Source organism: Asterias rubens, chromosome 11, assembly GCF_902459465.1.
Source record: "Asterias rubens chromosome 11, eAstRub1.3, whole genome shotgun sequence".
Classification (NCBI taxonomy): domain Eukaryota; kingdom Metazoa; phylum Echinodermata; class Asteroidea; order Forcipulatida; family Asteriidae; genus Asterias; species Asterias rubens.
Window position 1 is genome coordinate 6,808,999 of NC_047072.1, and position 15,779 is coordinate 6,824,777.

The following is a 15,779-nucleotide window of genomic DNA, read 5'->3' on the forward strand; positions in this document are numbered from 1 at the left end:
ATTACTCGATTACGAAACTGTTGACTTCCGACATACGATTATTTGTATTGCTGCGATGCAACGTCAGTTTCGATGACCTTAAAGTATCGTCTTGCAAAGAGAAATAATGAATCAACGAGGACCCCCGCCACCCCACCCTACCTCAACCCATCCCAGCATTCAAACTGTTATACACAATTGCATGCATTTTGTAATAGCTCAGTTTGATAGTTGCACTCCAATTGTTGGTGCAGTGACGTCACCATACCGCCATCTTGTATGGAAAACGAACACAAAACCCTCGTTTAACATCCGTAGAGGGCGCTATAGTCCGATTATATCGAAATGAATCGTACTTTTAATTGATTTTTCTTTTATTTGTTTTTTCGATCAACAGGTGGAATATTTCATTCTCAGATGAGCAACGCCGAGAGGGCTTTCAGGTTCGCCATCGACAGGCTAAACTCACCGCCGTACTCCAACGGCAGTCGTCTCGTACCGGATACTCGATACGTGGCGCGAAACGACAGTTTCGAAGCTACAAAAACAGGTAAGTGACGTAGACCTTGACATCATCAAAGAAGCATAGAAGTGTCACAGCCACAACAATGTGTACACATTTGTTTGGACAATTGTATGAGCAACTTTCTGGAAACCACAGATTTAAGAAGCTATCTAAATGTTGCTATTATAATATCAATTAATAATCGCTTTGTCAAAGACAAATAAAAAGAGTTGCGCAATTATCCGCAAAGAGTTGCCCAATACTTATCTCTTGCTTGTTTGGTGTCTCTGTGACCAAAAGAGCATCCATGGTTGTGGCTGTGCACTTTAACATATTTAGGAATCAATCTGATGACATCAATAGTTTAAGACGCTACGAGGATTCAACTCTTAAATTGTAACGATCGTAAATCAAACTTACAACATTAATACACTCTGATTGACGCCAAATGGTTTAGTGAATGCAAAGTTGCTCAGTGACGTCACCTAAATGGCTGACGGGTTAGATAGCTTTAACAGCAGCGATTGTGATAAATAAGCGCAGAAAAACCAACGTGTAATATTCCCAAATACTGCATCAATGAAACTGACCAAGAATGCCGATCCGTGACGTCACGCACTGTGGGGCTAGTTTGGAATCATTGCTTAAACGTGTGTCGATTCAGACAGTTAGTCAAGCAGCTTAGTTCGGTCATTGGCCAGCACATCGTCCTCATGGCCTAAGTATTGCCAGGATGTTCTGACCTGATAAGTCCTGGCTATTCAGGCACATACCTATTTCCAATCTACTTTAACCAAGCCTGAGCAGAAAGTTTGAGTTATTTGCCAAACGTGAGTCCCTAGTTTGCATTTGTTTGCCACATCAGTTTTCGGCAATATCAATGCTAGCCAGCTTTATGGTGCTTTACAAGTGTCGTGTATAATATGCCCCTATGTTGCTAGTTTCTTATTGATGTCAGACACACGCGCCCATCTGTGATCAATGACATAGGACATCATAAGAATCAACCACTGCTTGCTACACCCTGGTTTTATTTATTAGACTATACAATTTACTAAATAACTAGTTCTATATAATCCATAGGGATTGACCTGCAATTGGAATCGGGTCATTTGCTACAAATCCGCAGGCTGGTTTCTGCATTAGTCTTGACTTTATAGACTCGAGGAATCTGTAACAAAAAGTCAGCCGTGCGTAGCCTGGTCATGGAGTGTTGGCTTTGCCGTCCCGGTTAAACATTTTGGGTGCGTTCGTTTAGCTTCCACGGGTCGACCCCGGTGTGTGGCGGGTTTTTTTCCAGGACGAACGTGTGCAGATAATATTACCCAAGTTCTTCCTGGGAAAAAAAACCCGCCACACACCGGGGTCGACCCAGGGAAGCTAAACGAACGCACCCTCTAGCGTCACAGTTTAAAGGCAGTGGACACTATTTGTAATTGTTCACAATAATTATTTAGCATAAAACCTTACTTGGTAACGAGTAATGGGCGCTGTTGATAGTATAAAACATTGTGAGAAACAGCTCCCTCTGGTGAAGTAACGTAGTTTTCGAAAAAGAAGTATTTTTCCACGACTTTGATTTCGATACCTCAAATTTAGAATTTGGAGGTCTCGAAATCAAGCATCTGAAGCACACAACTTCGTGTGACAAGGGTGTTCTAGTCTTTCATTACTATCTCGCAACTTCGATGACCGATTGAGCTCTTATTTCCACAGTTTGTTATTTCATTGTTGAGATGCACCAAGTGTCCAATTTCTTTGGGCTCAATTGCAAAACCCCTTGTTTACAGCAGTTTTGTGTTGGTGTGTCGGGGTGTTTGTTTCTGTTTTTGGTGTTGATTGAAGGTGCACTGTAATGTACTGCACAAATGCCAATTGCCATACTCTTGTGCTCTATATATATTTATTAGATGATTAACTGGGAACAAAATTGCAAACATTTAGTCAGTGTTTTAATGACTTTATCTGAACAGATATTGCCTGCTATCGATTATAAACTGTATCATTATTGAAACATGGTACACCATACAAAATAATAAGATTTGATTATGGAAACTAAATCAACCTTGCCTTGCATCAAACTTTGCGAACTAACACGGTCGGAGTAAAAAAAACGACTCCCATAAATGGCCTACCGTGTTGGTCGATGTAAAAGGAAAACCGTGCAATTTCGAGGCATGTTGTGTAGACCATTGCATTCTACTTTTACATCATCTTTCTATCCATATGCATTTCATAACAAACGGTTACAAACGCTTTTCAAAGACCAACTCGACCAATTCAAGGCAACGTGTTCCTTTAAAACTCTGATACAATTAAACTCCATCTTGAAAAAGCACATTTTTAATAAAAATTGATATATCACTTAAAAATATTGCAATGGATCCATGTATTTCGCAACACCCCCGATAGATTTAATCAAGATCTGTAGAGTTTTGATTGACGTGTTAACAACTCGGTGTTTTTTTGTGCCGCGTAGAGTGCCACTTGTGCTGAGTTGTTTCCGCGCTCAATTCCTCAAACACAGTAACGTGCCCCCAGTCCAAACGATCGCATTATACCCAACATGAAACTAAGTGTGTTTTCCTGCATGTGCATTTAGTCCAGATCTTTCTATTTAACTCATCGTTTGCTTATAGATAGCTAAATCGAATGTGAAAATGTAGGCACGAAGATGTGTATACTCGCTACTATGGTGCGACTGTTGGGATGGTGGAGGATTTCAGACAGTTCCAACGGTCGATATTGTAGCTGGACCTGTTCAGCCAGTCAGTTGGGCACTGGGTCACGTACACGTTTTGAAACGTGCTAATCCAGAGCACCACCCCTTCTGTTCAAGACTTAGACCACATCAAATGGACTTTAATTACATGAGTCGCACACAGACCGCCTTAATCATTATTTACAATTGTTACAAGTGGACTGATTTAAACGGCTTATTGATTTTGAGATAGGAAATCAATGGTGTTTTAGGGTAGAGGTGTGTGCCGACAAAAACAATGTTAGTGCTTTTATTGTTAGGCACGTCATGGCAGCAATTTTGTTTTGACAATATAAGCAATCAAGACGGAAGCGTCGTATATACCAAGTCACTAAAGCAAGCCATCCAAATAAGTTTTTTTTTTAAGTTAACCATGTACAATTTAAAGTAAACTGTAATAAGTTATACTGTTTAGCTCATCCCCTGCCCCACCCAGGCTACCCCATGTGCCCAAACCTTTGCCAAGACCAGCTCATATCCCTGTTGCCCATCCCCTGCCCCAGCCTGCCTTCATGCACCATATACCATATCCCCTAGCCAACCCTGCCTAAACTCTTTGCCCCATCCCTTGCTCCACCATGTGTGCTCTATCCTCTACCCTACCCCTGCTCCGTAGCCGTGGCCCATGACCTGCCCCAGCCTGCCTAAACCCTGTGCCCCATCCACTGCTCCACCATGTGTGCTCTATCCTCTACCCTACCCCTGCTCCGTACCCGTGGCCCATGACCTGCCCCACCCACCCTCCAGCTACGTCACTGCTGAACAGTCAAATAGGCAAAAACATTGAGAAACTTTACTCGACATATCATACTGCCGAGAGGAGAGTGTTTTGTACCCGTGGCCCCAGTTTGCCTCCCTTAATCATGCAGGTCAACCGTTCACAGGTCAAGTAAATTGGTTTCACGAGGCTGAAGTGGCAATAGCTCCGATAATCAAGACAAATGTCACATCTCCCATTAATCTGTCAACCTTTGATGATTTCTTGTACATACGACTTTAAAAACACGAGATCCTCATCACAGCCGATGCCAATCTCTGTCTAGTGTCATCTTTCTCGTCATTCAAGGCGAACTTTAATGGGTCATTTCTCTATGGTAAGAAGTACATTGAGAACGGTATCGTTTCCGGCAGTCAATCTTAAGATCTTAAAGATCATTCAGAATCACTGGTGATGGATTGGAAGTCTTTTTATCAAGGCACCAGTTTCATAATGTAACCAGCTACGAACCGAAATGTCCTGCTAAGCAGCATTCCATTGCCAGCCAAGTGTCGTTTTGCATACTTCTTCCCACTGGGTCCAATATAGCAACGTATTTTTTTTAGTAAACATTTTATGTTAATTAACAGATATGTAAAATTCGTCTCCCTTGAGCCCGGCACGTTCCCCTCCCAAAGTTGCTGTTTCTGTTTTGACTGTTCATTTATTTATTCGTACCTTGAACTTCCATTGGTAACTTTCATTTGAAATCAATGACACTCGGCAAAGGTTTCGTGTGTTTTGTGTATACCGGATTTATTCAATATAGGGTCTGGTGGTATTATGGTGTTTTTTTTATTTTTAATATAAGGAAATAATATTGTAGACATTTTCCCTTAAAACTGAGTTCAAATTGTTCAAAGTGCGGCTGTTCTTATTTCAATGTTGATACGTCATGGTACTTTACGCTATATCAATCTTAGAATGTGTGTAATTGCACTGTCGAAGCCTCTCGTCTAGTGATTGCAAAATCCCCCACTCAGGAAATATGATACAGGTACACAACACGGTTACACTTTAAACAAAAAATGTTCACCTCTCGTGGGGCATCGCTCTTGCCTTGCGCCTGACTGAGTGACCACTGGCCTTTTAAAACTGAAATCACAACTGATCACTCTACTGTCGTAATAAAGATTTAAGTTATTAGACAACATTTCGGACGTATCCGGAACTGCTGAGATTCATCAGAAAGCATGTATATGTTGGGAGCGTCGTCGTGTCCGGCGACAGCTGCGTGGGGGTGTCACCCCGAGTTAATCGCTGCATGTGCGGTGCGACTTCCTCATCAAGCGCCCGCCCCGACTTGTCAGCTTTGGAGTTGGGTTACATCGCGGACGCGTGCCAGATTTTGTTTGTCTTTGTTTAACTCTTTTTTTTTCTGTCTTTCAAAGAGGGATATGTTTCGTAATTCTGGAAGTTGGGGATATAATCGCTGTGATCTAGTGATCTAGATTCCTCGATTTTGTTTTATTAAGTTAGTTTTTTTAATGTATGTTTTTCCCCTTTTATTTCTGTGCAACGTCTTTTTTTATGGAAAACAAAACTATATGAAGAAATTCCAAATGCGATCAATGTGTCAATCAGAAAGTACTTTTTGGAAATTCAATAATAATAATAATAATAATAATAAAATATTTTATATAGCGCTTTTTACACCAGAGGGCGTCCCAAAGCGCTTCACGTTATTACCCCTGGTAACTGGGCCTTAAATCACTTCTTAAACAGCCAATAAAGAATGATCTCAAATATATAGATTTTACAGTTTTCTAACAGCTGCAGTCCATCCAGGAAACATAAAAAATATAACGAGCCTCTTACCTCACGTTAAAACATGGTAAAAAAGGGTTTTCTCCAGAACACTCCAAGCCAAATTTCTGAAAATCGTGGGGTCAAACAAACCCGCGCGACAAAGGAATCGTGACGTCAGTGGCGGCTATTTGGTGTGGAAATGCCAAAGCTGGAGAACTGTGTTCAAAACCAATAGGGGAAATTCGTCACTGGCGTCCAGAGTCATTATAATAGATAAGCCGTTTTTGACTCTCGGCTGAAAAAGCCGCGCGGCCGGGTGCATTTTTGACTCGAGATATTTATTACTAAATGCAAATTTTGAGAGTAAAATGGTTATTAACCGGTATCTGCGATGTCTATTTGGCCAAAAAAAGGTAATAGTTGACATACTGAGATGATCCTTTATTGGCTCTTTGAACCATCTCAGCTCCCTGGTATACAGCCTGTGCAACATTAATATGCGCTACTCGGCTAAATCAATCTCTGCCCTCACAGGTACCCATTTACCCTTGGGTGGAGAGAAGCAATTATAGTTAGCTCATGGGACACGACTGGGATTCGAACCCACACTCTGCTGCACAGAAGCATCAGAGCTTGAGTTCGGTGCTCTTATCCGCTCGGCCACGACACTCTAATTTATATCTTAGAAAAACCGCAAGAGCGAACACAGGGTGCCAGACTGGTCTGCCCATTGGGTTGACTGCAATTTGGACCAGATGGCGTCCAGCAACCACGTGTGACTTAAGAGTGATAGTCCCTCTATGTCACAACTCTCTCAAAGAAATCAGAACGAACAGAAAAAAATATTTCTGATGAAGTCTGTTTTCATCGATGTTTTGATTGCTACGCTAGATTCAACAAACACTCGACATTTTTAATGTCTCTATCAATGTATACAATACAAATACCATCTATGACGTCACATGACGTCATAGATCCTAAAGGTTAACGTTTTAAATGTCAAAATAAAATAACAAATTAATCATATCACCCCTAATCCAACTTTGTCCTGATGCCTTGCAAAACGAAAAACATCCACACACACAAAATCCATTACGATATGGCAAGTTGCCCATGAGATTAATTTCTATGGGCCATAAATTATTTTCATCTTCCACTTGATCCTTTCACTTTAAATCTTTATTAACGAATCTTCTTCAAGATAAATTGAAGGATAAGTCATTAAAAGCAAAAGGTTATTTGGCTTTAATCTGGCTCGCTGGTTTTAAAGTTCAAACCGGTACCCAATCCTCAAGAGGAATACACAGAATCACTTTCGGAACCTAAAATCCGGCCTTCTTAATTCCGATTGCTGCAACATTTTATGGCTTTTTAAATCTCCTTCATTCTTTTTGAACACCCATAATGCCACTTTCGCATTTGTTTGGACAATGTATTCGGTATTCAGTCAAGTATTTAAAACAATCCTTTTCCCTAATTGCTTTGTATTTTTTAAGTTTGTTGCTTTTGAAATTTTCGATCGACATTTTTAATTGAATTATTGTAATTTTAGACGCAACTCAATGTTCAATGTTCAATGTCGATACGAAACAAGCTCATAATCCAAGACAAAACATTATATAGTCAGTGGACACTACATTGGGCATTACTCATAATTGAATAATTATCAACATAAAACCTTAATGGGTAATGGGGAGCTGTCGATAGTATTAAACATTGTGAGAAACTGCTCCCTCTGAAGTAACGTATAGGTTTCGAGAAAAGTATTTTTCCACGAATTTGATTTCGAGACCTCATAGTTAGATTTTGAGCTTCGGCTGACAAGGGTGTTTTTTCTTTCACTATTATTTCGCAACTTTGACAACCAGTTGAGCTCAAATGTTCACAGGTTTGTTATTTTGTGCTTATGTTGAGACACACCAAGTGAGAAGACTGGTCTTTGACAATAACCAATAGTGTCCAGTGTCTTTAAAAGGTGCTTCGGTGCTTTCTCTGAAACGTGAGTACCTCATATTGATGAAATTTGGGCAAACAGCTTGGATGGCATAGCCTTTTTTAAACTAGTTAGTTCATCCTTAAAGGTGGGGTCATAAATTGGAAAACTCTCCATGCAAAAAAATAAAATGACTAGGCCTATAAAAGCACAAAGTAGAGAGGCACTGCGGCTGTTTAACCCCAAAATAGTAGTTCAATAATGAGAATTTTCCGGATTGGGGGTTGGTACCCGCTCCCACCTTGCTGAACGCGGATGGATTCAACGTATTCGTACTGAGACAATTTTTGCTGTTTTCTCAGCAAGTAGATGCGGCTGTAACTTTTACTTGTGACCTTTATCTTTCCTTATACATTTGCCTATAAATCAGGATAACGTGGAAATAAAAACTCTCTACCCTACCGTTTAAATGAAAATAAACATCCATAACCTGAAACGCCGTATGGCCTACGTCAGTGTAAGATATTTGTTTTTCATGCATATTTGTTCTTCATGCATAATTGAAAACCATTCTCGTATAATTAATAGCTTTCATTTTATTATGATGTTCGTTTCTATAAATGATGTTTCGATGTTTGTGCATTATCTAGACACCACTTTTGTTTTAATACCCGGAATTTAGCTTACTTCAAACAAACTTGTTTAATAAGCCAGTAGAGGTCGGCTCATGGGGTTCCAAGCATCACCTTAGCAACCAAGCTCCCTTTATTACAACAAACGAATGCCCCATTCCAACCATACAATTTCTGAGACAGAAATGGTCAGGCATTAATATTATATTGCTAAAACACTGCCTCATCTGTCACTGTTTCATCCACGTATAAACAGCTGTCATTTTATTTTATGAATTTGAAAAGATAATAACGGGAAATGTTGATTCCAAATGTCAGGAGGACGCACGTGGTCATCTGTGTAAAAACTGACGACTGTTTGATGAGTGATGAGTGATATGCGCTCTTTTGCATACTGTTTTTATGTTCCACTTTTGTTTTCCTTCACTCAAGCATAAACACGATCGGACCCAAAGAGATCAGTTTTCAATTTGATTTAACATCACCATTAGAGAACAAATTGAAATGTGTTTAGGTTCAATTGGTAATTAAGCAAAAAAAATTATGTTTGGAGAACTTGCCATTTTAGAAAAATTACTCGACGAATTATTGTGGAAAACTACAGTGGTGAAACACCTCGGCTGTCTGTAAGAATGTCATCTGAGAAAATGTCAACAATGTGCAAGTTGTTATTAGTCAGGTCTGCTGTTTATTTTCGTTCAAGGTAACTAATAGGAATCTATGGGACACACTTGGTCAGAAAACCGTTTTCCAATCAAACTTAATGTAAATACGGCGGCCATCTTGGATTGTTCAAAATGGCCGCCAACATTTTATATCTGTTTTTTTTTATTAATATATTGCTTGCAGGTGACTGAAAAATAATTATTTTAAAACGACTAAATCTACATTGTTATGGACAAGGAACATGTAGTAATGGTGTCACTTATTGTTGACTCATGTTACGTCTGCACAGTTGGCCGGAGGGGGAAAATTGCGTGTCGTGATTGATACAACAAAACATTTCACTATCATTGCGTGCAGTTACCACACGGTACAAAAGCTTGCAAACACTTTTATGAGATTGCACAATTTATGACTTTGCTTTTGTCACTGAACAAAACAAATTCATGTTTATTTTTGTGTTCGTCCCTTAGGCTATATGTTTTGCATGGTCGGATTGTGTGTTTACTTTGGTATTAAAGGGACACGTTGCCTTGGATCGGACGAGCTGGTCTATAAAAAGCATTTTGTAACCGTTTGTTATAAAATGCACATGGCTGTAAAGATGTTTTAAAAGTAGAACAAAGTGATCCAAACAAATATGCCTCGGTATTGCGTGGATTTATAAGCCTATTTATTAATATTTTGAACTGAAATTATAAAAATAGATAATTAAATAAAAACATGAGGCTCGGCGCAGACACCCGGTCCAGATTCATTCGGTTTCTATTTGGGGTAAATTATGGCCCTTTCAAACAAATGACGACTCATTAATTAAATATTAAAAAAGAAAAATGTATTATTTGCATGGAGTAAAATACTTTTTCCATTGTGGGTAAAACATTAAAGCCATTGGACACTTTCGGTAAACAGTATTGTCCAAAGGCCCACACTTCGTGTATCACAACTTATTTATAGAGGCTCAATCGGTTATCGGAGTTGGGAGAAAATAACGGGAAAACCCACCCTTGTTTTCGCACGTTTTGCCGTGTATTGAGACATACAATAAATCCGTAATTCCCGATATCGAGAATTGATAATTGTTCTATTGTTTTCTCAAAAAGTAAAGCATTTCATGCAACAATATTTCAAGAGAAGTCTTTCACCATTACCTTCTGTACACCCTGCAAGTTATTTGTCAATCTGTGAACTTTTTGTTTCTGTTCCGAAAGTGTATAATGGCTTTAAAGATTACATGACTAACAATCTTCGAAACAATGTGTTCAAAATTAAATCAAAATCAATCTTTTCAAACCATGACAGTTGGTCTGAACTGTCTAAAATTGTCTCTTTGTAGAAACAGTAGAGAAAAAAACAATTATTTCTTGCAATAGAATTATAAAGCAGCAATGACATTATGGGTAAGATACTGTTACTATTTCCCCCAAATAATTATTGTACAGTATCATTACACTTAGAACCAGATTTTTTTCTTAAAATATAATTTTTTAAAAATGTAGCGATGGTTTAACCGAGGTCCAATAAAAAACATAATTGTATGCAATATATCCCTAACAATAATAATAAATAATATAATTTATTCATTTATATTGCGCCCATTCCATAAAATGTAACAAAATAATTATAAAAAATAGAAAATTTTACAACAGGAAAATATACAGCAATCCAAACAAACTGAAAATAAAAGAACCTTACAGGACAATCCGAAGAGTTAAAATTGCCAAACATAAGACACCAAAACAAACTAGTGGGAATGGAAGTGTGTTATTTCTAACTGCATTAAATAAGACCTGGGCAATGCAAATACCACAATTAAACTGAAGTGTGACATCGTCACATACTTTTATGATAAATGTATTAGAATGCCATTTTATTAGGCCGCCACATCTGATTGAACTGATAGAATTTGTGTTATGAAAAGTCACGTGCAGTGTATGCACTCCATGTACAGAAATAAATGTATTTGACTATGGATGAATGTCCCGATTAAAGCCATTATACACTTTCGGTACAGACAAACAATTAAAAGTTCACAGATTTACAAATAATTGTAATGGTTTACAGAAGGTAATGGTAAAAAAGACTTATCTTGAAATATTATTCCATGAAATGCTTTACTTTTTGGGAAAACATTAAAACAATTATCAATTTTCGATATCGAAAATTACAGATTTATAGTAAACACATGTCATGACACGGCGAAAGGTGCGAAAACAGGGGTGGGTTTTCCCGTTATTTTCTCCCGACTCCGATGACCGATTGAGCCTAAATTTTTACAGGTTTGTTATTTTATATATAAGTTGTGATACACGAAGTGTGTGCCTTTGGACAATACTGTTTACCGATGTTGTGCGATTGCTTTAATTCATAAAAATGTATGTGGGAGAGGAGGTAGGTTGCAGAATTTGTTTTCTTAAATATGACTTCATTTCAGAGGAGATATGTAAGAAAAATGTATGAGCTTCACAATCAGCAAGCTTTCAGACTATAAAATCCTGTATACAACCTTTGAAGACGAATGCAAGACTTTATCGTGACAGCATTTCTATTTCCAACCGTCCCTCCTTTTACGTCTCTCGTTTCAAAACCAACACGCCAAGTTAAGAACATTCACGGGATGCTTTCCCACATCTTGTTATACTCCCGCATCAGTTCTTTATTTCCACCTCAAGACATCGCGGGCAAACTTACATGATACCACTTTAAGTGCTGACACTTAAGAGAGAATTGTGAAGGAATTTGAGAGAATTGTGGTATTCGGGTCAGAGTAAACAGATCTGCCATTGGGGGATTGTGTCTATGGGCGTTATAATAAAGTTGCAAGTCCAGATGAGGTCGTGGGGATAAAAATAAAATAGAGATTATAATGATGGTATATATATATCTTTCTCTATTTAAAGGATTTTGATACCTTTTGTAGATCACGTTTTGGGTCATGTCATGAATCCCTACTCACTGTGAATGACGAGTGGTAATAATTATATAACACAATGTAGAAGTTTCAGCTTCGGTAGTCGTCAAGTTTTTGAGGGAAACAGTGAAAATCCCAGAGCAATTGTTTAGGGAGAGTCGCGTTGAAATGTGCTTCGTGGATAAAGAACACTAATTTTGGTTTTACCCGAAGACATTGCTCTAGAATCGCAAAGGTCTTGGGTTCGAATCAAACCCGAGTAATATGCCTGTGATGGTTTCACATGAGCTCGGGAAAGTACTGAGTATAATACAGTGTTATTCACACATCGGTGAATATGGGTAACAAAGCAAAATGAAAATGCTGAAGTTTTTGAAGTTGTGTAAACTGTGTATGTTTAATGTAAATCTGTGGACATGGTATTTTGTGTGCTACAAAAGGTACACCAACACTTAAAGCTGTATCACTACCAACAGTCAGCTTTCTCCTGCAGACGACGAGAGTATTCTGTTCGAAACAATTACTTGATACAGATGTATCTGGTTGAGAGTGGACAAAATAGTATAACACGCAGTTACGATCACAGTTAATAATATAGTGGCCAACTTTACAAAATCGAAAGCGTAAAAGGATTTCATTCAAAATTTGTAACGAGGTTTTAAAAAGGTTTGCGTCGGCACGGGCCTAACATTACTACTTCCCATTTAGTTTATTATGTTCAGTAGTTGAGAGCTGATGGTAAGGACCCAGAAGTTCACCATGTTACAAATTGAGTGTGCAACCAACTGCATAGTGAAGAGTTACACATTGTGTTCTCAAAAAAATAAAAGGTCGTTCAAGCTTGGCACATTACTGAGTTAGTAATTACTGTTTGATCGGTTTTCAATTAAAAAGGATTAATTGGTAATTTTGGTAAATTCATTGTACAATCTTCTCCTTGGGGGGCTAAAAAGGGGGGGGGGCCAACGCTGAATAGGGAACTGGCCCGAAGCAGACCGTGTGACACTATGTGGTCGCAAAACGACGTGACTCTGCCGGTAAAAAAACTCTCTCGCACTAATGAACCTTTTTGTGTTTTTATGACTTGGGGTTTTCTTTCAAGGACAAAGTTCTTATATGATTATGATCAGGTTGTTTAAATTTTTATGAGTCTGCCCGAATATGTGCAGCCATGGCTACCAGTTGCAAACATTAGTTAGTTTGTGTGAATACACTGTCGACTTCATAAGAGATGTTATTTACGTTACCACGGCACACTGTACACTAGTATCCCCCCCCCCTCCGCCTGCAAAATGTCGAGGTATGATTGACTACTATCACTTGGTGTATCTCAACATATGCAGAAAATAACAAACCTGTGGAAGTTTGAGCTCAATCGGTCGTCTATTGCGAGATAATAATGAAAGGAAAAAAACATTGTCGCACCATGGTCACACGAAGTTGTATGTTTTCAGATGTTTGATTTCGTTACCTCAAATTCTAAATCTGAGGTTTCGACATCAAGTTCGTGGAAAATTATTTCTTTCTCGAAATCTACGTCACTTCAGAGGGAGCTGTTCCTCACAATGATTTATACCATCAATCTCTCCCCAATGCTCGTAATCAATGAAGGTTTTATGGTAGTAATTATTTTGAGTAATTACCAATAGTGTCCACTGCCTTTTAATCCTCTCAGCAGAAAGTGCCAATAAAGAGGGCCCGAGAGTACTACGATAAAAACCGTAGTTGAGGGGACGGTCCCATGGGGGGCTGAGCGGCCCTCTTAGACCCCCCCCCCCCGGTGTAATCGGGCGTGAGGGGGGGGGGGACAGTGCTTGGGGGTAAAGGGAGAGAATGGACACTGGCCGCACACCTTTCTAAATTATAAAGAAATACTGAAGGGGCTGATCGATCCGATATTCGCAACTGCCAATAACACCAATACTACTGTATCGATGCGAGCAAGATATCCCGTAGAGTATAGGAACCTGTCCACGTCACTTCGTATACGGTTGGTTGCTGGTGTCCCAAGCAATCCTGTCTGCTGTCGGATACGGAGCCCGAGAGGGGACAGTGGAAGAAAAAGATATGCAGGGGCTAATTCGTTCGAACGGATTACTAAACCGTGCAAACGGAATATTAATTCGTTCGAACGGATTACTAAACCGTGCGAACGAATTAGCCCCTGCATATTTTTTTTCTTACAACTGTCCCTTCCCGGGCTTAGTAGTCGGAGGAGATTCGGTCCCTTTTTTTTCATTTTCATTTCTATGGACTAGAGGAGGAAAGAGGGAGCTTTCAGAAGAATTGTGTACACAATTTGCCATAATCGAATCTCCTGCCGGACAAACCGGACTGAGCTAAACATACAGCACTAATTTGGCAGCAGATGTTGGGGCACTAATATATTGTTAAAGGCAGTGGACACTATTTGTAATTACTCAAAATAATTATTAGCATAAAACCTTACTTGGTGACGAGTAATGGGGAGAGGTTTATGATATGAAACATTGTGAGAAACGGCTCCCTCCGAAGTGCCATAGTTTTCAACGAATTTGATTTCGAGACCTCAGATTTAGAACTTGAGGTCTCGAAATCAACCATCTAAACGCACACACCTTCGTTTGACAAGGGTGTTTTTTTTCTTTCATAATTATCTCGCAAGTTCGATGACCGATTGAGCTCAAATTTCCCCAGGTTTGTTATCTTATGCATATGTTGAGGAGGTACACCAACTTTGAAGGCTAGTCGTTGACAATTACCAATAGTGTCCACTGCCTTTAATGAGCACAAATTTATCACATAACAACAAAACAAATTGTGTCTGATATACGCTGTATATACGAACATGGGCCCAGTTTCATAGATGTATGAACATATGCACAAAATAATAAACCTGTGAAAATTTGAGCTCAATCGGTCATCGAAGTTGCGAGTAGTAATGAGAGAAAAAACACCCATGTCACACGAGGTTGTGTGCTATCAGGTGCTTGATTTCGAGACCTCAAATTCTAAATCCGAAATCAAATTCGTGGAAAATTACTTCTTTCTCGAAAACGATCTTACATCAGAGGCCGCCGTTGATCACAATGTTTTTTTACTATCAACCTCTCCCCATTACTCGTTACCAAGTAAGGTTTTATGATAATAATTATGTTGAGTATTACCACTAGTGTCCGCTGCCTTTAGGCAGAAAATAATGCTTAAACATGTTAAGCAAAATAAGCAGAAAACCCGCACAAATTGCACATGGTAGTTCGCCGCCTGGTGACCTTATTTTAGTAGACTAGCTTTACAGGTCCCAGGGGCCTATAGTTAAAGGCTCAGGCTGTCATGGAAAGTTGATATAACATGAGACTTTAACTTTGATTCGTCGTCAGTTTGACGACATTTCTGTATAAAGAGAGATAGAAAGATTCAGGTTCGTGACCCAATGGTCATGCCCCAGTGGGACCCCGCACCCGGGTCAATTCTCCTTCGGAGTGTATGCCTTAACACTGCTCTGACCCAATAATGGTCATGCCCCAGTGGGACCCGTACCCGGGTCAATTCTTCTTCGGAGTGTATTATATGCCTGCACTGCTCTAACCCAATTAAATGCTTATGTCCCAGTGGGACCCGTACCCGTGTCAGGTCTGCTCGGAGTGTATGCCTACACTGCTCGAAACGTCGAGGTACCTGAAAACTGCTCTTTTCAGAGACAATACCATTCATTTTCAGATTGTCCTGAACCTGCCCAGTTGTTGTCACTGGATTATGAAATGACGTACATTTGGGTTCCGAATAGGGGCACCATCATTCACCTATCTGTTGGTTTATTCATTACTCATTGATCAATAGTCACGCCATAGCAAGCAACAAAGGGCCTTAAACCGACGGCTACTTTTAAAAATCCAAACAAAAAATCTAA

General features: G+C 39.3%; 1 protein-coding gene across 1 annotated transcript in view; it reads left to right on the forward strand.

Moving 5' to 3' along the window:
• The first annotated feature begins 381 nt into the window (after positions 1 to 381).
• LOC117296923 (glutamate receptor ionotropic, kainate 2-like) overlaps positions 382 to 15,779 on the forward strand; it is a 40,446-nt gene continuing 25,048 nt past the window's right edge. The window contains exon 1 of the mRNA XM_033780031.1: positions 382 to 529. Coding sequence (XP_033635922.1) covers positions 397 to 529 — 133 coding nt within the window. The 5' untranslated portion in view covers positions 382 to 396. The remainder of the gene's footprint in view (positions 530 to 15,779) is intronic.